Source organism: Macaca thibetana, chromosome 6 (genome assembly GCF_024542745.1).
Source record: "Macaca thibetana thibetana isolate TM-01 chromosome 6, ASM2454274v1, whole genome shotgun sequence".
In the NCBI taxonomy this organism is placed as follows: domain Eukaryota; kingdom Metazoa; phylum Chordata; class Mammalia; order Primates; family Cercopithecidae; genus Macaca; species Macaca thibetana.
Window position 1 is genome coordinate 25036010 of NC_065583.1, and position 20335 is coordinate 25056344.

The 20335-nt window shown below is 38.2% G+C and overlaps 1 protein-coding gene across 3 annotated transcripts in view; it reads right to left on the reverse strand.

The window, feature by feature from the left end:
- The window catches only part of SGCD (sarcoglycan delta), a 426107-nt gene that overhangs the window by 133567 nt on the left and 272205 nt on the right, over positions 1-20335 (reverse strand). For all 3 annotated transcript variants that reach the window (XM_050793959.1, XM_050793958.1, XM_050793960.1), the window contains one exon: positions 19563-19682. In XM_050793959.1, the coding sequence (XP_050649916.1) occupies positions 19563-19682 (120 nt within the window). The remainder of the gene's footprint in view (positions 1-19562; positions 19683-20335) is intronic.

Consider the following 20335-nt stretch of genomic DNA (forward strand, 5'->3'; position numbering starts at 1 on the left):
CTCCTTAATTCAGTTTGTGGGAAAGTAAGTAATTCCTGTTTACTACTTGCTGATACATGACAGTCTCTTCCCATAAAGAAATCTAACTGTGCTTATTTGCTGAAAAAATCGATGGCAGCTCATTCCACCTCCTCTGTCACACCACAGTCCCTGTTCTTGCTGCTGCATAGGAAGCTGCTTCTCATTCCCTTGCACTTGTGAAGTCAAACTCTGTCCCCATCCCTTACACTTCCCCCTATTTCTCCTCTAGGAAGTTTCTCCTGACCAACTCTGTAGGCCTGGTCTCTTCCTACCTTGTCTTCAGCACTTACCATCTACTTAATCCTCTCAGCATGTCCAAGTTCTATCGTATGTTTTTGTTCAAGTTTTTAAAAACATGTTCACTGTTATTTAATATTTCACTGGGTATGATGGCTGTACAAGAATATAACTTATTTGAGAACTTATAAAGTGGAACTTTTGTTCTATGTCCTTACATCTCTGCACTGAACTTAGTTTGGTGATAGTTGTACAAATCACGTTCAACAAGAATATGTAGAAGGAAGAAAACAGCCATTAATATATCGGGTACTCATGAGGTACCTAGCACCACATTGAGTGCTTGACATAATTATGTAGTGCTCTTATGAACCCTGTTTTACAGATGAGAAACCAGTTCCCAGTGTTGTACCATTAGAGCCAGAAGTTCAACCCAGGAAGTTTGTGCCCTCACCCCATACTCACTTATTCTGCTGACCTATACTACTGTTCTAAAGGGGAGAAACTTTGAAATTTGCTTCTATTCTATACCTTGAAGAAGACTGGGCATTTTCTCCTCTGTCTCTCCTTTTTTCCTGTGTTTGGATTAACCCTTACCCCATTAACCACTATTCCCAGGGAAGACGGTGCAAAAGGAGTTAAGATTAAAAGGAAGTACCTGGCAAAAGTAGAGCGCAAGCAAGGAGGTGAAGCATAAGGAGCTTAAGAGAATATTTTTAGTACTCTTTTCTCCCAGTCAAATAAGCAAATGAAATCCAAGTCTTTCCAATAAAGGAGAACAAAGTTAATTTCCTTCCCTATTCTGTGCACTGAGATTTTCTTATTCACGTTGTCATCTCATTAAATTCCTAGTATCACAGTGGAATACCAACATTCCCCTTGGCCTCTGCTGGAAAAGAAAAAAGAAAAAATTCTACTCAGGTGACTGTTGGTGGCAAAAGAATGTTCTGCAAGGGTAATATAATTAGTAAGAAAGGAGACAATATACCTAGATCTTGACATTGAAGATGCCTGACAGAAGTTTATCTCCTCATTTGAAAATACTCTGTCCTTGGGATTAACTGGCTAGAAGAAAACTCTGACAATAAAAACAGGCCAACAGAAGCTTGAAAACACACTGACTATGGCTTGATAGAGAAATTAAAGTTGTGTCAGTTCCACAAACAAAAAAACAAAAGCTTCTCCCTCCCTTGTTAAGTGTTGGAATTAGCTCTCTTCAAAGGAACCACACAGTGAACCTCATCAACTCTTTAATCAAACTAGAAAGCTGACAAACGTCCCCAACTTCCTTATTTCCCACTCCCCCTGAGCACCATGGAGGGCTGCAATGGCTGAGCAGCTGGGAAGGTCTGCTGAGGCAATGCTGCTGGGATGATCGTGGAAGTTTACACAGCAGCATAAATCCATGATGCTCATATTAAATCACATTTCCCTCTTGCCGAAGGGAAAACTGTGTGGGGCCCAAACACCTCTTCCTCCTGCATCAGGAATTCACCCCTCAAGCTTGCAGGGAAAAACTGAACCACTGTAGCTTATGCTGCCTACGGACATGGGTGGATGAATGCGCGCTACTATGCCGTGAAATCGCCTAGGTTTTTGGATTGATTCTTTTTAATTTTTTTTTCTGGAGAATTATGAGTGCTGTACTCCCTGTAGCATTTCAAATGAAACCCCATTATTATTTCTGTATTGTAGAATTTTGCTTTTTCTCATTAAGTATCTCTGGTTTATTAGGTCATGGTTGTTCATCTGAGACTCTTGTATATGTGACTTTCTCGCTGCATTATTTATGGGAAATGTATCTTTATGATCTAATACATTATTCCTGTAAATAATAAAGCAACTTTTAAATGAGGTGCCACAGAAGAACTAGACAACCAGTAATTCTTTCTAAACAGTTGAATACTAAGCAGATTATCTCTGCTAACGATAACTGGGAGCAGAAGGTGGGCCCTGGTGAGTTTTAGGCTCCTTTGATTTATTACTCAAATGTTTCTATTAGATTGGTAGGCTCTCATCTCCCAGGGACCAAGGTTTGAAGTATTCTATTTTCACTACCCTATCTGAGAAACCATGTTCCACTCTAAAATATAATCCTTCAGCCACTCTCATGCTTCCTTCTGTGTACTGATGAAATACTTCAGAAAGAAAGAGAAAAAAGGAAAAAGCAGCACAGAGAAAGGAAGGAGGAGATCCTGTTTATTTAGAACCTGAATACATTTAAGTAACATCTGCGTGACTTGAACAATGTGGCCAACTTCACGTGGCTGGTAAGAACCCAAGTTTTGTTGCATTCTAAAGCCTTTTGAGTTGCTTCACCTTGTCATGGTAAAAGGCAGAGTGGATGAGGAAAAGCACAGGAACATGGGATAGGGCGCTGGACTTCTGAGGATATACCGGGGAGGGCAATCATGGCCCTGTAAACCATCCCTGGAGGCTTCTTCAGATAAAGAAATGGACTGGGTGGCCAGGGGCTATTTGGTGAAGCTCTAGTTAATGAGCTTTGCTGAGTATTTGCTTTGGGGCACTTCCAACTGTTTAAGGTATGTGAATGACTCTCTGATCCCTCTCCTCAGCCAGGCATCTCTTGTGGGCTTTTTGCCTGGCTTTTCCCACTGGGCAGTGGACCTCTCCAAGGCAGAGGCCAGACTCCAAGAACCAGTACATCTAAAGCTGAACTATTAATCTCTAATCCCAAATCTGCCATTGGTCCTATAAATTTCTGTTAATGATGTCACAATTATCTGACCGACAAGGCTAACAACACCAGAGGTATCCTCAACTTCCCTCCCCCGATCCTCCACATTAAATTACTTGCCAAGTTTTATTAGTTCTATCTCAAGGTATTGTGTCTATTTGTTCTCTCTTCTCTTTCTATCCTAGTTTAAGCCTTTATGACTCTCCAACAAATGTATTACAATATTCTCGCAACTTAGGGGCATGCTCTCCCCTGCTTCTTTTTACTACACTGTCAGGTGAGTTGTGAGACATTCCAATATTCAAAATCTTTCAATCCAGTCATGCAACAAATTTTACTGAGCAGTTATTATGTGCCAGGTGCTATTCTAAGTCTATGAAACAAAACTTCCTGCTATCAGAAAGCTTACATCGAATGAGGAACGATAGAAAGAAAATAAACAAATATACATCATGTCACATTGTGATAACTGGCCTGAAGAAGAATACAGCAGAATGGAGATGCAGACCAGGAATTGGCAAACTTTTTTTGTAAAGGGCCAGATAGTAAATATTTTAGTCTTTCTGGGCCATATGATGTCTGTCTCAACTACTCAACTCTGCCACTGTACTGCAAAAGCAACCACAGACAAACTTAAACGAGTATGATCATGCTCCAGTAAAATATTATTTACAAAACTTGGCAGTAGTTTGGGTCTGATTTGGCAAACAGGCTATAGTTGACCAATTCCTATTGTAGACAGTGAGGATAGGAACATGTTTTTTTTTTTTTTTTTTTTTTTTTTTTTTTTTTTTTTTTTTTTTTTTTGAGACCGAGTCTCGCTCTGTCACCCAGGCTGGAGTACAGTAACACCATCATGGCTCACTGCAAGCTCTGCCTCCCAGGTTCACGCCATTCTCTTGCCTCAGCCTCCTAAGTAACTGGGACTACAGACGCCCACCACCACGAACATGCTGTTTTCATAAAATGGTCAAGGAAGACTTCTTTGATAAGGTGATGTTTGAGCCATAAAGGAAGAGGCCATTAGCACATCTTGGAAAAGAGGATTCTATGCAGAGGGAACAGTAAGTAAAAATGCTAGGAGGTAAAAACATGCTTGGCACCAGTGTGTTAGGAGCTCAGCTACGAAGGGAGAGAACTTATCAGGTATTTTCCACTAATACCCTTCACAATCCCTGGGTTCCACTGTCTCATATACAACCATCCAACTATCATGATTTTCCATGCTCATACATCTGACTACTATAACAAGTATTTGCATATTTTTCCTAGCACCCATTCCCTCTCCTGATAACAACACCCCAATTTTCCTTTGGAGAAGTGCTCTATTTCACTCTCAGTCATTCCAACCCTAGCTCTGGCAGTGGGAATATGACCTAGGCCTTGCCAACCAGCACACCGTATCATCCTGGTCACAGTGACTAACTAGTTCAAGGATGGACACATGGTCCACGACATTCCATACTGAATAAATCCCAGGACATCATTGGATTTGTATTGGGAAGGTAACCACTTTTTCTGCTCACCAGCAGAGCTGAAGACAGAATACAAGATTAGAAAACAGAGCTGAGACATGGTTAAAAGAAAGAGAGAAAGACTAAATTTTGATTTCATTATTTGAGTCACTGAATCTAGCCTGCAGCCAACTACTCTTGGGCTTTTCAATCACATGAGGCAATAAATTTCCTTGCCTCTCCCTTTGAATTGGATTTATATCACAACCAAGTGAGACCCAAATGATAAACACGTCTGACTCCATTCACCAAGCCAAGACTCTATATTTTTCTTCCCTCCTCATCTATACTCAAAATCTAGCTCAAATGCACCTAATTGAAAGTTTAATAAGATTTCTAAACTCTCTCTCTCTCTCTCTCTCCCACTACACCTAACCCCAGCTGAATTTTATAGGCACTTTGTTTCTATCCTTCTTAGATAGCTTGTTTTCTTCTTGGGCTCCCCGATCCACCATACGTGTCTATCTCCCTGATTAGACAGAGAGCTCCCATAGAGAGCAGGAACAGTGATAATCATTGCTGAATATTTGTGGAACCTGTAGCAGTGATTTGGCAATATCATATACATATGATAGACACACACATTTAATGAGTGAACATCACTAAGAACACTCCCACCGCTTTCACTGTAATTATCATTTGCCAGGTTGCAATAGAGAGTTTCATCAAAAATGAATTCCAAAGGCTAAATGTACCATCTGATGTAGTCCTAAAAAAATAAGTTAAGCATCAAACCATATTTGAATTTCTGTAAGTCTTATGCTAATTTAAACAGCTTTGTACTTAATTAAAATATTTTTCAATTGATAATAATGTAACTCGGATAATTAGCATCAAGTGGCATCTAGAGGATAAATTAAAAAAAACTAATCTACAGTATAAATATACCTAATTAACAATTATAATAGCAATTTATAATTGCACTTTGTTTACAAATGCTATAATGTCCAATTCTTTGTTCAACGAAATTGGTCATTAATGAAAACCAAAGTCATGTTTTCCCTGGTGTTGTCACTGAAGATGCCTCTTAGTTGTGCTGGCCTTTATGTTGCTTACCTTCGTGCTGCTTTTTAAAGGCCATGACGGTCTGATCTTTTAAAACTGTGTTCTGAAATTACAGCTAAACTATATCATGCCTCATCTTGCATACTAAGTTTACACCTTTTTGGTAATTAAATGAATGGGCCAAGTTGTCAGCCTAATTCTTTTGTGCCAGAGACCTTTGTAACATGGAAAAACCGGGGATGGCAAAAGCATTTTTTGCTCATGTGAAAAAAGACAGAGACTGGTACCTGAATGAAAGCAAGGCCCTGAAGACTAGGAGAATGATAGCCCCATAACGAAAATTAGGGGATAAATCTCTGGAAGTTTGGTGGAGGAGACATTAGTTTAGCAGCAAGTAAGGAAGTAGAAGTGATGTAAAGACCCCCATGAGGAAAAGTAGAGGCTGCGGGAATTTGAAACTGGAATTGAGAAGACAGTTTGAGGCAAGTACAAATTCAGGGGTCATCTGAAAAGAAGGAAATATTTAAACCATAAGTAGGACATCTGTAAATGTGGAATGTCCCACAGAAATGTGAACATAAAAAAAAAAAGGACTAAACTGTGGGGGAGTCTACAGGTTTGAATACAAGGGACCAGGTGAAAGAAGAGTTAGAGAAGGGATCAGGGAATGGTCAGAGACTTAGGAGAATGGTGGAGCATTCTTAGGGAACAGTGGAGCATCCAGTAGCCACAAAGGAGAGGAATATCTGGAAACTGTTGCCCCATTCTCTTTTCCTCTCATTGTGAGAGCAATGTGCTGTGGAGTTTGGGAAAAGAAGAGTCCACTGATAGAAGTCGTAGAGTGTAGTGAAGACTGCCTGAATTTAGATCCTGACTCTGCCATGTGCTCTCTGTGGAACTTTGGGCAAGTTATTATACCACTCTGTGCCTCAATCTGCTCATCTGTTAATGAAACTAAGAAGCCTGGCTGGGCATGGTGGCTCATGCCTGTAATCCCAGCACTTTGGGAGGCTGAGGGAGGTAGATCACTTGAGGCCAGGAGTTTGAGACCAGCCTAGCCAATGTGGTGAAACCATCTCTACTAAAAATACAAATATTAGCCAGGCATGATGGTGCATACCTGTAATCCCAGCTACTCAGGAGGCTGAGGCACAAGAATCGCTTGAATCTGGGAGGCAGAGGTTGCAGTGAGCAGAGATCACAGTACTGCACCCAAACCTGGATGACAAAGCAAAAGAAGGAAGGAAGGAAGGAAGGGAGTGAGGGAGGGAAGGAAGAAAGGAGGGAAGGAGGGAGGGAAGGAGGCAAGGAGGGAAGAAAGGAAGGAGGGAAGGAGAGAAGGAGGGAAGGAAGGAGGGAAGGAGGGAAGGAGGGAGGGAAGGAGGGAATGAGGGAGGGAAGGAGGGAGGGAAGGAGGGAAGGAAGGAGGGAAGGAGGGAAGGAAGGAGGGAAGGAGGGAAGGAAGGAGGGAAAGAGGGAAGGAAGGAGGGAAGGAGGGAAGGAAGGAGGGAGAGAGGGAGGGGAGGAAGGAAGGAAGGAAAGAAGGAAGGAAGGAAGGAAGGAAAGAAGGAAGGAAGGAAGGAAGGAAGGAAGGAAGGAAGGAAGGAAACAAGCTTGTATCCTCCTAACAGGGTTATTGTGAGGATCAAATGCATTTATTCAGGGCAAGTGATTAGTTCAGCCCCTTACAGAGACTAAGCACTCACATACGCTAGCTATATTTATGTTGCAGCAAAATAGTAAAAGCTGAGCCTGAACTCACTTGAAAGTTACCAGGAGCTTTGTGGCAAAATGATTTTGCTATCATAGTCTTGGGTCAGTGGTTCCCAAAGTGTAGCAGGCATCGGAATCACCTGGATGTCTTGCTTCAGCACAGCTTACTGAGGTCTATCCCTGAGTTTCTCATTCAGTAGCTCTGGGGTATAGCTTGAGAGTTTGCATTTCTAACAAGTAGACCACAGCTGATATCCTTCCTCTCAGGACCATATTTTTGAGAACCATATGTCCTAGTGAGTTGGGGGAATAGTGGAAAGTCAGCCTGGCCTTCAATTTCTCCATTACTTAAGGTCCAACTGGAGAATACATATGATAGTGAGACCAGCCTTACTCACACATGCATGAAAAGGGCTGTGTAGTAATTCCTAGCCTGTAAAAGTGTTTTCTATTTTGGCCCTGACTATGTCAACAAAATCTACTGATCCAAACGTACTTGATACATCAATACCCCTACAAGTTTTAAGCAAATTTCTTTTGTGAACACACAAGGGCTGTGTGCAATTTCAGGATTTGATGGATCCTCTGAAACTCAGCTATTACCACAATCAAACAGCAAGATGGCTGGCTAGAGTTGTCAGGTGCTTATCTTCCCACAAAAAGAGGAGGCAAACAACACACAAACAGCTATATTTCAACTGGAGTGACTGAGGAAGTACAATGGAGATCACTAGGGCAGTGGCAAGATCCCTGTGGAACATGGAAACCCAGGAAAGCACCATAGAGAGAGGAGCAAAGCACCCTACCTCTGCCACATTATCTCCTTTACTGGGATTAACTTGCAGCCAGGAGGGATTTTATTTTTAAGGGAAAAAGTAAGCTGGAGACCCCCAGTGGTCCTTATTACTGCTACACACACCTGTAGTCCTTGCTGCCAGAGAGTTCTGTGGTCTTTGTAGGCCCCGAATCCAGTTTGGGGAGTTGAGGTCATGCAGGTGCACTGCCCCAGAGTAGGACTCTCCACTGTGTAACCTCCATCCACTGTGACCTAAGCTGCTACAGCACCACAGCATCTTAACAATGGCTCAACTACTAGAGTGCACGCTGCTCTGGAGCTTGGTAGCCATTGCCTCTCTCCATTTCTGAGGCACTGCCATTATACCACCATACTCACATGGGTAGTTACAGTACCACAACCCTGGCTACTAAGAGTCTAGGCTCAGTGGAGCAGCTGAGATGCTGCCTTAAAATCCACCCAGCACCCTTATCCCCACACAGGCAGACCTGCGTAGTGGGAAAGGTGACACACAGCTGGCTGACCTGCTGTACCTGCACATGTCCAGCCCAACAGTCAGCCTGCCGGTGGGCCTGCCAGTAGAAAACCTTGTGAGTAACCAGCCCATAGTACCCAAATGCACCAAGCCCAGCCGCCAGTCCAGTACCTCCAGCTCTCAGCAAAACTTCACTACTGCCATCACAAACTCATGTACCCTAGGTCACTGACATAATCACAGCTATCACTGACAAAGATTTCAGCTAAAGAAACTGCACAGAGGCTATGTTACTGGGTCCACCCAGAACCAAAGCCAATGCACCATTCCCAACCAACATCCTAGGATACATCTATAGGAAAAAGTCTCTTCCTGCAAAAGCTACCCCACAAAATTGAAAACGGTGACTATTCCACTAGATGCACAGATATCAACATAGGGGTACAAGAAATATAAAAAAGCAAAAGAACACCTCTAAAAGAACACAATAATTCTCTAGTAACAGACCCCCGCAAAAATAAAATGTACAGAATTCCTGAAAAGGAATTTAAAATAATGATCTTAGGAAACTCATTGAGCTACAAGAAAATACAGACCAATAATTCAATGAAATAGGAAAAAATTCATCTTCTGAATGAGAAATTCAACAGAGAATATTATAAAAATCCCAGAAATCTTGGAGTTGAAAAATTCAATAAATGAAACCAAAAAATATGACTGACAGTGTCAATAACAAATTTGGTTAAGCATAAGAAAGAATTTTTGAACTCGAAGACAGGTATTTTGAAGTAGTCCAGTCAGATAAAAAGGTTTAAGAATAAGCATGAATAAAGATAGCCTACAGGATTTATGAGACACTATTAAGTTAACAAATGTTTACATTATACAAATGCCAGATGGGGAAGAGATGAAGAAAGGCACAGAACACTTATTTAACAAAATAATAGCTAAAAACTTCTCATGTCTAGAAAGATATATGCAAATCCAGATCCAGGAAACTAAAAGATTCCCAATTAGATTCTACCCCAAAAGATTCTCTCCAAGGCACATTATAATCAAATTTTCAAAAGTGAAAGCAAAAGAGAGAATTATAAAAGCTGCAAGAAAAATGTGTCAAGTTGTAAATAAGAAAATATCTAATAGACTACCAGCAAATTTCTCAAAAGAAACCTTGCAGGCCAGGATAGAATGAAATAATATATTCAAAGTGTTAAGTGATAATAACTGCCAGCCAAAAAAAAAAAAACAATAGCCAGCATGCTGTCCTTCACAAATAAGGAGAAGAAAAGACTTTTGCACCTAAGCAAAAGCTGAGGGAATTTGTCATAACTTGCCTGGACTTACATAATATCCTTAACTATCCAAACTATCATGAAACACGGGAACGTATAAAGCTCACTGTAGAAGTAAATTCATAATCAGACTCAAAATACCCTATTGCTACAGTGGTACTATGTAAATCTTTCAATCCCTTAACATGAAGGTTAAAAGTCAAACAGTCAAAAACAATAACAACTACAATTAGTAGTTAAGAAACACACACACATATGTATATGAAGTATATATTATACACATTATGTATATATGTGTATAGTGTTATCTATGTATAGTGTACATATAATTTTTATATATTATACATATAAAATGTGTATATATGATATGCATATATACATATATAATGTATATATATTTAAGGTATATATAATGTATATATTTTATATATACTAATATTAATGTATATTTTAAGGCAACAGAATATCAAAAATATAACTTTTCGGCAGGGAGGAAAAAAGTCTAGAGTATTTTTCATGTGACTGGAATTAAATTGTTACTAGCTTAAAACAATCTATTGTAACTATAAGACTTCATGCTAGCCCCATAGTAATCACAAATAAATTACAGCAGATACACAAACAAGAAAGAGAAAGAAAACAAAGCTTAGCACCACAGAGAACCACTACACTACAGAGGGAAAAAAGAGAGGGAGTAAGTTCTCATCTATCAAAAATAACTTTGAATGTAATGGATACAATTCTTTAATTAAAATATATACAGTGACTGAATGGATTAAAGAACAAGACCCAATTATATGCTGCCTACAAGAGAGTCACCTCATTATTAAACACATAGACTGAAAGTGGAGAAATGAAAAAAGACAATCCATTCTAATGGAAATGAAAAGCAAGCAGAAGTAGCCATACTTATATCAAATAAAGTAGACTTTAAGTCAAAAACTATAAAAAGAAAGGAGAAGGTCATTGTATAGTGATAAAAGAATCAATTCAACAAGAAAATGTAACGATTGTAAATATAGAAACCCAATACCAAAGCACCCAAATATATAAAGCAAATATTACTAGATCTAAAGGGAGAGATTGGCTCCAAAACAGTAATAATAGAAGAGTTCAGCACCTCACTTTCAACAATGGAAAGATCACTTATACAGAAAATTAACAAAGAAATATTGGACTTAAACTGCACCATAGACCAAACAGATCTAATAGGCATTTACAGAACATTCTATCTAAAAGCTGTAGAATATACATTCTTTTCAACTACACATTAAACATTCTCCAAAATAGATCACATGTTAGGCCACAAAACAAGTCTTAACAAAGAAGATAAAGATTATATCAAGCATTTTTTTTCTGACAATGGTATAAAACTAGAAATCAACTAGAAGAAAAACTTCAGAACTTTATGAATACATGTAAACAACATTCTCCTCAATAAGGTAACAATGAAATTAAAAAGGAAATTTAAATTTTTTTGAGAGAAATAAGAATAAAAACACATCATGCCAAAGCCTATGAGACATAGCAAAAGCAGTCTTAAGAAGGAATTTCATAGCAATTAATGCCTATATCAAAAAAGTAAAATGATTTATATTAAGCAATCTAAAGATACACTTCAAGGAACTAGAAATGTAAGAACAAAACCCAAAGTTGGTAGAAGAAAGTAAATAATAAAGATTGACTAGAATTAAAAAATAGAGATTAGAGTTAAAAGATCAATGAAACAAAGCTTTTTTTTGAAAATATAAACAAAATTGACAAATGTTTAGCTAGACTAATACAAAAAGAGAAGACTCAAATAAAATCAGAGGTAAAAAAGTAAACATTACAACTCATACCACAGAAATAAAAAGGATTATTATATATCTATATGACTATCTATCTACCAACAAATTTGACAATCTAGATGAAATAATAAATTCTTGGACCCCATAGAATCTAACAAGATTGGATTATGAAGAAATAGACAATGGGAACAGACCAACAATGAGTAAAGAAATTGAATCAGTAATAAAAAGTCTTCCATCAAAGAAAAGCCCAGGACATAATGGCTTCACTGCTGACTTCTTGCCAAACACTTAAAGAAGAAATACCAATTCTTTTCAAACTATTCCATAACATTGGAGAAGAGGAAACACTTCCAAACTCATGTTACAAGGCCAGCATCACCTTGATATCAAAACCAGAAAAGAACACAACAAAAAAAGAAAATTATAGGCTATTATCTCTGACAAACATAGATACAAAATTTCTCAACAAAATATTAACCAACTTAATTTAACAGCAAATTAAAAAGATTATTCACTATGATCAAGTGGGATTCATCCCAAGAATGCAAGGATGGTTCACCATCAGCAAATCCATAAGTGTGATATATTACATTAACAGAAAGAAAGACAAAAACATATGATCATTTTAATACATTCAGAAGAAGCATTTGACAAAATTCAACATCCAATTGCAAGAAATTCATCAAATTAAGTATAAAAGGTATGTACCTCAACACAATAAAGGCCATATACAAGAAATCACCAGCTAACATCATAATGAATGGGAAGTTCCCTCTAATATCAGGAATAGGACAAGAATGCCCACTCTCATCACTTGTATTCGATGAAGTACAGGAAGTTGTAGCCAGAGAAATTAACCAAGAGAAAGAAAAAAGCAAACAAAATGGAAAGGAGGAAATCAAACTGTCCCTGTTTGAAGGTGATAAGATTTTATATATAACATACAGAAAACCCTAAAGATTTCACCAAAATAACTTATTAGAATTAAGAAATCTAAGTCAATTCTAATCAGTAAAGCTGCAGGACATCAAGTGGACATATACAAATCAGTAACATTTCCATATGCTAACAGTGAACTATTTGAAAAAAAATCAAGAAAGCAATCCCATTTAAAATAGCTACAAAAAGTAAGATACCTATGAATAAACTTAAGCAAGGAGGTGAAAGATCTCTATACTGAAAACTATACGACATTGATGAAATAAATTGAAGAGGATACAAATAAATGAAGAAAGACTCCATGTTCACAGATTAGATTAATTCTTAAGTTGTTAAAATTTCCACTACTACCCAAAGTATTCTACAGATTTAATGCAATCCCTATCAAAAATACCAATGACATTACTCACAGAAATAGGAAAAAAAATTTTAAAATTCATCTGGAACCACAGAAGACTCTCAATAGCCAAAACAATTGTGAGCAAAAGGAATTGAACTGCAGTTATTACAATTCTAAACATACTACCAAGCTATAATAACCAAAATAACATGGTATTTGGCATAAAAGTAGACACGTACACCAATGGAAGAGAATAGAGATCCCAGGAATAAATTCACACACCTACGCCAATTGCCTTTTCATAAAGTTGATAAAAACACATATTGGGGAAAAAATAGTCTCTTCAATAAATGGTGCCAGAAAATTGGATATCCACATGCAGAAGAATGAGACTAGACTTCTACCTCTCACTATATATAAAAATCATGTCAAAATGGATTTAAAGATGTAAATGTAAACCCAAAACTACAATACTAGAAGAAGGCGTAGAGAAAAGACTTCATGACATTGGGCTAAGGAAGGATTTTTTAGGTGAGATCTCAAAAGCACAAGCAACAAAGGTAAAAATATGGGATTACATAAAACTAAAAAGCTTTTTCACAGCCAAAGAAACAAGAGAATGAAGAGACAACTGACTGCATGGAAGAAAATGTTGACAAACTATACATCTGACAGTAGTTAATATCTAGAATACACAGGTAACAGCAAAAAAGCAAAATAATCCAATTTTAAATAGGCAAAAGACCTTAATAGATATTTCTCAAAAGACATACCAATGTTTAACAGGTATATGAAAATATGCTCAGCATCATTAACCACTTAAATATAAATGAAATGCAAATGAGGTACCATCTCTCTCCAGTTAGGAGTATTATCAAAAAGACAAAAGATAGCAAGTATTGATGAGGATGTGAAGAAAAGGGAATCCTTAACATTGTTAGTGGGAATATAAATAAGTATAAGTACTACAGAAAACAGTAAGGAGGCTCTACAAATAATTAAAATAGAACTACCGTATGATCCAGCAATCCCACTACAGGATATATACCCAAAGTAAATGAAATCAATACATCAAAGAGATGTCTGCAGTTCCACGTTTACTGCAGTACTAGTCACAATAGCCAAGACTTGGAATCAACCCACACAGCCAACAACAAATACATAAAAAAATGAATAAAGAAAATATGTTATGTGTACACAACGGAATACTATTCAGCCATAAAAAGAATAATATTCTGTCATTTGAGACAAAGTGGGCAAACCTGGAGGACATTTTGCTAAGTAAAATAAACCAGACATACAAAGAAAAATACCACAGGATCTCATTCATATGTGAAATTTTTTAAAAGTTGATTTTATATTAAATAGAAGTTGAGAATAGAAAGGTGGAAGTTGATTTTATATTACATAGAAGTTGAGAATAGAAAGGTGGTTACCATAAATTGGGAGGGGATGGAGGAGAGAAGGATGGGGAGTTTGGTTAATGGGTAAAAGTTGCATTTAGGTAGGAGAAATAAGTTTTGGTGTTCTACTGTGCAGTAGGGTGACTATAGTTAATAGTAAATTATATATTACAAAATAGCTACAAGACAGGTTTTTGAATGTTGTCATCAAAAAGAAATGTTAAATGCACAAGGTGTTGAATATGCTAACTACCTTAGTTTCATCATTATATGATGGATACATGTATCAAAAAATCAAATTGTATGTTTGCCTGTGATGTGTTGATTGGAAAAAAAAAATCGGTTACCAACAACAGTTAGTGTGTACTGAATGCTTACTGTGTTGCACATACTGTACTACTAACTCTACACACACTGTGCAGTTCAGTACTCCCAACAGCACAGAGCACCAGACATTATTACCCTATGTCACAGAGTTATAAGAGGATCCCTAGAATGGTGAAGCAACGTACCCAAAGCACTATCTGACAACAGAAACCAGGATATATAGTTAGCTACAAAACATGTGTTTTTAGTTACTCAAATGCATGGCTCTTGGTTGCTCTGTTTCCCCCAGGAAAGTCATGCATGTATGAGAGATCAGTGACTACAGTCTACCTACATTTACTCCTCCTATATGTTTGACAGAATAAAAGTTTCCAAATAATTGAACTTCTAGTCTTTTTTGCCATGCTATTCAAGATCCTTTGAAAGTGCTCAAGGTTGTCATTGTCCAAAAAACTGAATAGGTGGGTGTGGTTTTCCAGAGAAAAAATTTTAAAATTGTTCTGAATCCACAAGTAAAGCTACTACATACAACAGACATTATGTTTTTCAGGTCTCTACTGCTTATTTCTCCTCTACTGGCTATCAACTTAAATAATTGACTTTTCACATAGCATTTACTTATGTTTCTTATATTCATTCTTCCTTCCCTTTGTTATTTTGTTATTTTTTTTATCTTTTTCTATGCAAATGGAAACTAAAGCTTAGAGAGAAAACATACTTGAATACGGTCACTCAGCTCCTAAGTGGTCCTGATAAGGATAAAACCCAGCTATGTTAGATGCTACCATGAAATGTGCAACCAGATTCAAACCTCCCAAGAGTTTAAATGGTCTGACAACTCAAAAAGACAAACTTCTCATTATGCTGAAAATGAAACTGCCTAGACTTGTCATTCCACACCATATGGCTGAATCCCAGTTGACAGGAAGCTCATTTCTGCAACACACTGGGCTCATTTCACTGAGTAGGTTGATGCAAGATTTGTGGGGTGGTCATTTCCAAGTCTTTTTAGCACTGATAGCGGCAGTGATATTTATTTTGATGCTTCCTTTCTACACTTCACATAAAAAAGCAAATGTTCCTAATGATGAAGAGAGGCAGATTTTATCCTGCATTATTCTCTAAATGAAATACCACAAACATAGCTGCAAACAACAACGAAAATACCCACCTGCTTTGAAGTGACCAAAAACTATCATCATTTCTCAGTCATCAGTCTAAGTAACTGTGGGGTAGGGCAGGGTAGAGGTTAAATTCTGAAGTGATACCATCACAGAGTTTTGTATGTTAAGATCAAGCCAAAGTGTTTGGACGTTTAAAATTATCCTGTGTCTTTGCAAAGTCAGATGTTAAAGTGGTGAAATGACTCATGATGCACCAAGGAATTTACAGGAAGTGCCAAATTCACTCGGATAGAATGATCTGGGTGTGAGATGACACCATTTTTTTCCCCCAGGCATTTTTTTACAGTTGGTACAGCAAAGTATTTTTTTTTTTTTTTTTTTTTTTTTTTTGAGACAGAGTTTCACTATGTTGCCTGGGCTGGAGTGCAGTGGCACAATCTTGGCTCCCTGCAACCTCCACCTCCTGGGTTCAAGCAATTCTTCTGCCTCAGCCTCCCCAGGAGCTGGGACTACAGCTGTGTGCCACCACACCTGGCTAAGTTTTGTATTTTTAGTAGAGACAGAGTTTCACCATGTTGACCAGGCTGGTCTTGAAATCCTGACCTCATGATCCACCCACCTGGGGCTCCCAAAGTGCTGGGAATACAGATGTGAGCAAGTGCATCTGGCCCAAAGTGCTCTTAAACATGAGGATAGCTCAAAGTCTCTGGGTTTCCCTCCACACCAGCCAAGAATTAAAACAGAAAATGCCATTTCTACAAAAAGAGAAAAGCATAAATTGTGAAAAAAGGAGGTCTTAACATATTTACATGTAATGAAGTGCACTGAGGCTGGAGTCTATAGGCAGGGGTTTGAACATGGGCCCTACCACTTACTGGCACTTGATCTTGGGCAATGTTCCCCTTCTGAAAATGAGACCAAATAGAGGAGGCAGCAAGTATAGGGCTTTAAGGTAAAGTCCTCTATGTCCAACATGCCTGGTTGGGAATTCTAGCTGTCAGCCATGCTTTGTTTCACCTTTCCCTATGGCTCAGCTCAACTGTGTCATCTGTAAAACAGGGGTGATAAAAACAGTGTCTACTCCACAAGGTGTTTCTGAGGTGTAAATATAATAATGCATATCAGGCATAGTACCTAAATCATAGCAAGTAATCAATAGACTTTTTATAAAAAGATTATCCACATAAAGAGCTTTAAAAAATAAGTTATAAGTGGTCCCCAGAGGATACAGAGGTAGAAAAGAATCAAACTATACTAAGACTCCAATGTCTCAACTTTTCCCTTTCAAATCCTCACTGACATGGTTTGGCTGTGTCTCCACTCAAATCTGATCGTGAATTGTAGCAACCATAAGTCCCCATGTGTCATGGAAGGAACCCAGTTGGAGGTAATTGAATCATAGGGGCAGGTTTTTCCTATGCTGTTCTCGTGATCATGAGTAAGTCTCACGAGATCTGATGGTTTCATAAAGGGTAGTTCCCCTGCACATGCTCTCTTGCCTGCTGCCATGTAAAATGTTCCTTTGTTCTTCCTTTGCTTTCTGCCATGATTGTGAGGCCTCTCTAGCCACTTGGAACTGTGAGTCCATTAAACCCCTTTTTCTTTATAAATTACCCAGTCTAGGGTATGTCTTTATTAGCAGGGTGAGAACGGACTAACACACTTGCCTATAACCCAGAGAAATCTTGGTCTTTTATCTATTTTATTTATTGGGACTATGTATGAAATTTTATTTTTAAAAGCTTTGGTCACTGGAAAACATTGTTTAAAAATGTCTTCTCTAGGTAACTCTAATTTTAAAGATATAAAAAAGCAAGGCCCTGAAAGACAAAGGGAGTTGTTTCAGATCGTGCCACAGGTTGACCACTGATAGGATTAGATTGCACCTGGCTTTATCGTCTTTGCACCCTGCATTTTTGGCTCCATTAAAGCCCCATAAGGATGGTCACTTCCATCTTTTGACTATGCTGAGCTCATGATGGCCAGGATGAGATTGGGACAGGAGAGTATAATGGGGCCAGTAAGAGTGTTAGGGAAGTCAGGGGCAAATACAAGTGTGAGAGTCGGGGGTGAGGTGATAAAATATATGTTCATACATGTACATATGTGTGCATTTGACCATGATAGGCATTCAAGATCCACTGAATTTGAGAGGCTGGCAAAATATCCAGGTGAAGAAGATCCAGAATTCAAGGAAGATACCAGGCTGGAGATGAAGCTCTAAGAGTCATCCAGAAAGGAAATTAGACATGTATGTGTACTGAGAGAGGAAGAGAGAAATAGACCAGACAAGCTGATTGTGGGAGGAGGTAAATACCAATAAAAAATACAGGAGAAATGGAAGACAAAGAAGATGCAGAGTGCAAATAATAATGCAGAGATAAATATAATTTCAAGTAAAAGTACCTTATAATAAATAATACTAATAATTTAAGATAATAACACCTAGCACTTATTGGACACTTAGGATTTTGGCCAACTCAGTACTTTACATAGATGATTTCATTCAATCATTTTAGCAGTCTCAGAAGATAGATACTTCTATTATACCAATTTTATAAACAGGTAATCAAGCAGGCACAGAGAGGTTAGATACTTTGCTTAAGGTTACACAGCTAGTAAAGGATAGAAATTGGGTTAAAAATGGGTTAATTCTAGAGCCTGAGATTTTAATCACTGTGCTACAGTGAATCTCAGGGAGCTAAAGAAGGAAAAGTAGCATTAGCATTAATAGTAATAGTAGTACAAGCAGTAACAGCAGCAACAGCACCTATGGTTGACTGAGTACTATTTTGTGCTAGGGGCTGTGATAAGTGGATGTAACAGAGTCTCATTTAATCTTAGGGACAACTTAAGATGGGAGATGTTCTTAGCCTTATTGAGCAGAAAAGGAAACTGGCTCAGTGATGCCAGCAACTTGCCCAAAGTCACAAAACTAGTGGGTGACAGCAGGAATTAAAAGCCAGGTCAGCGTGAGTTCCAGGACCCTTAAATCACCATGCTAGATCATTTCAGTGTACAGCCATCAAAGATTCATTTGTTATGTGCTCAAATTCAATAATTCCAACAGTGAGATCATAGAAATTTCTGTAAATATTTTTGGTAACGAATTCCCAGTGTTTTCACCAGAGCTTCTAATTCAGTAAATCAGAGTTGGAACTATGAACCTAAACCCTTCCAAAGTTTCCTAGATGATTCTTCAGTTGCAACCAGGTTTAGGAATCACTGTATCATTTATGCAAGTCTGGAATGCATCAAGCACGACTGCCAGTCTGTGAGTACAGGATGTGCTAAATGAGACTTCTTTGGATAAGCACTCATTCTCACACAAAGCTCAGTGTTGAAAGATGTGCCAAAAAGACTTGACAGCTTGAGAAATTTCCACTAGGGGACAAGACTTAGAGAGATTCAACTGCCTTGCTTTAAAAGAATCCAGGAAACTGGCCTAAATCACTCTTCTAGACACCATTTGTCTTAGTCAGTTCAGGTTGCTGTAACAAAGTACCATAGCCTGGATGGCTTATAAACAACAGAAATTGATTTCTCATAGCTCTGGAGGCTGGAAGTCTGAGATCAGATACCAGCCTGGTCAGGTTCTGGTGAGGCTCCTATTCCAGGTTGCAGATTGCTAACCTCTTGTACCCTCTCATGTCAGAGAGGGATCTCTGGTCTTTTCATCCCGTTGGAAGGACACTAAGCCCATTCACGAGAGCTTCACCCTTATGACTTAATTACCCCTCAAGGATCCACCTCCTAATACCATTAACTTGGGAGTTAGGATTTCGGCATATGAATTTTGGGAGGACACATCCTGTTTGTAACACCATTTTGCTTCTCCTCTAAAATGTACATAGTAACATCAAACAAGTTAAATGATTTCCTTACCTAAAACTCGTAATCTTTCAGCTCCTACTACCACTTCATTATCGTCTGCAGAGAAGAGCAATTTTCCAGAAACAGTTTTTACCTCAAACTTTTTGCCATAAGCTTCTACAGCTTTTGGACCTGAGAGGAGAGAGAGGAGAAAGGGGGGAGAGAGAGAGAGAGAGAGAGAGAGAGAGAGAGAGAGAGAGAGAGAGAGAGAGAGAGAGAGAGAGAGAAACAAGCAAACAAAAAAACCCCATTAGTCTCATCACTTTGACTACAAAAAGCTTTTCATAGAACATACACATCTAACAAGATTGCATGGGAGTTCAGTGTTCAGTGGACTGGTTTTCAAAAGCTGACCATGAAAATCAGTCTAATGACTTTAGCCAGGTCTTGTCAATTACTTTTAATAATATATTCTTGGGCTATAGTTTTGAAGACCACCAAGCCCTTCCTCCAAACTAATCCTTGACTGTGATTTCCTTCAGCTAACCACCAAATTACTGTCAAATAGCTGTGGATTTTTGCTTGTATATATCAAGGCACCAGAGGCTCAACACTTCTTGAGGCAATCACATATCTTTGACCCTCCCTAAATATCAGAAAGAACTTTTTAAAATTCAGCTCAAATGTGTTTAACGTTGTACCCTTAACCTACTGGTTGTATTTGACACCAAGAGAAATCTATTTCCTTAGTATATAGATTATTTCCTAGCAGAAATGGTTATTGTAATTAATTGTCTTAGAAGTTGTCCAATCTTTCATACTAGGATTTTGTTCAGTGAAAACTA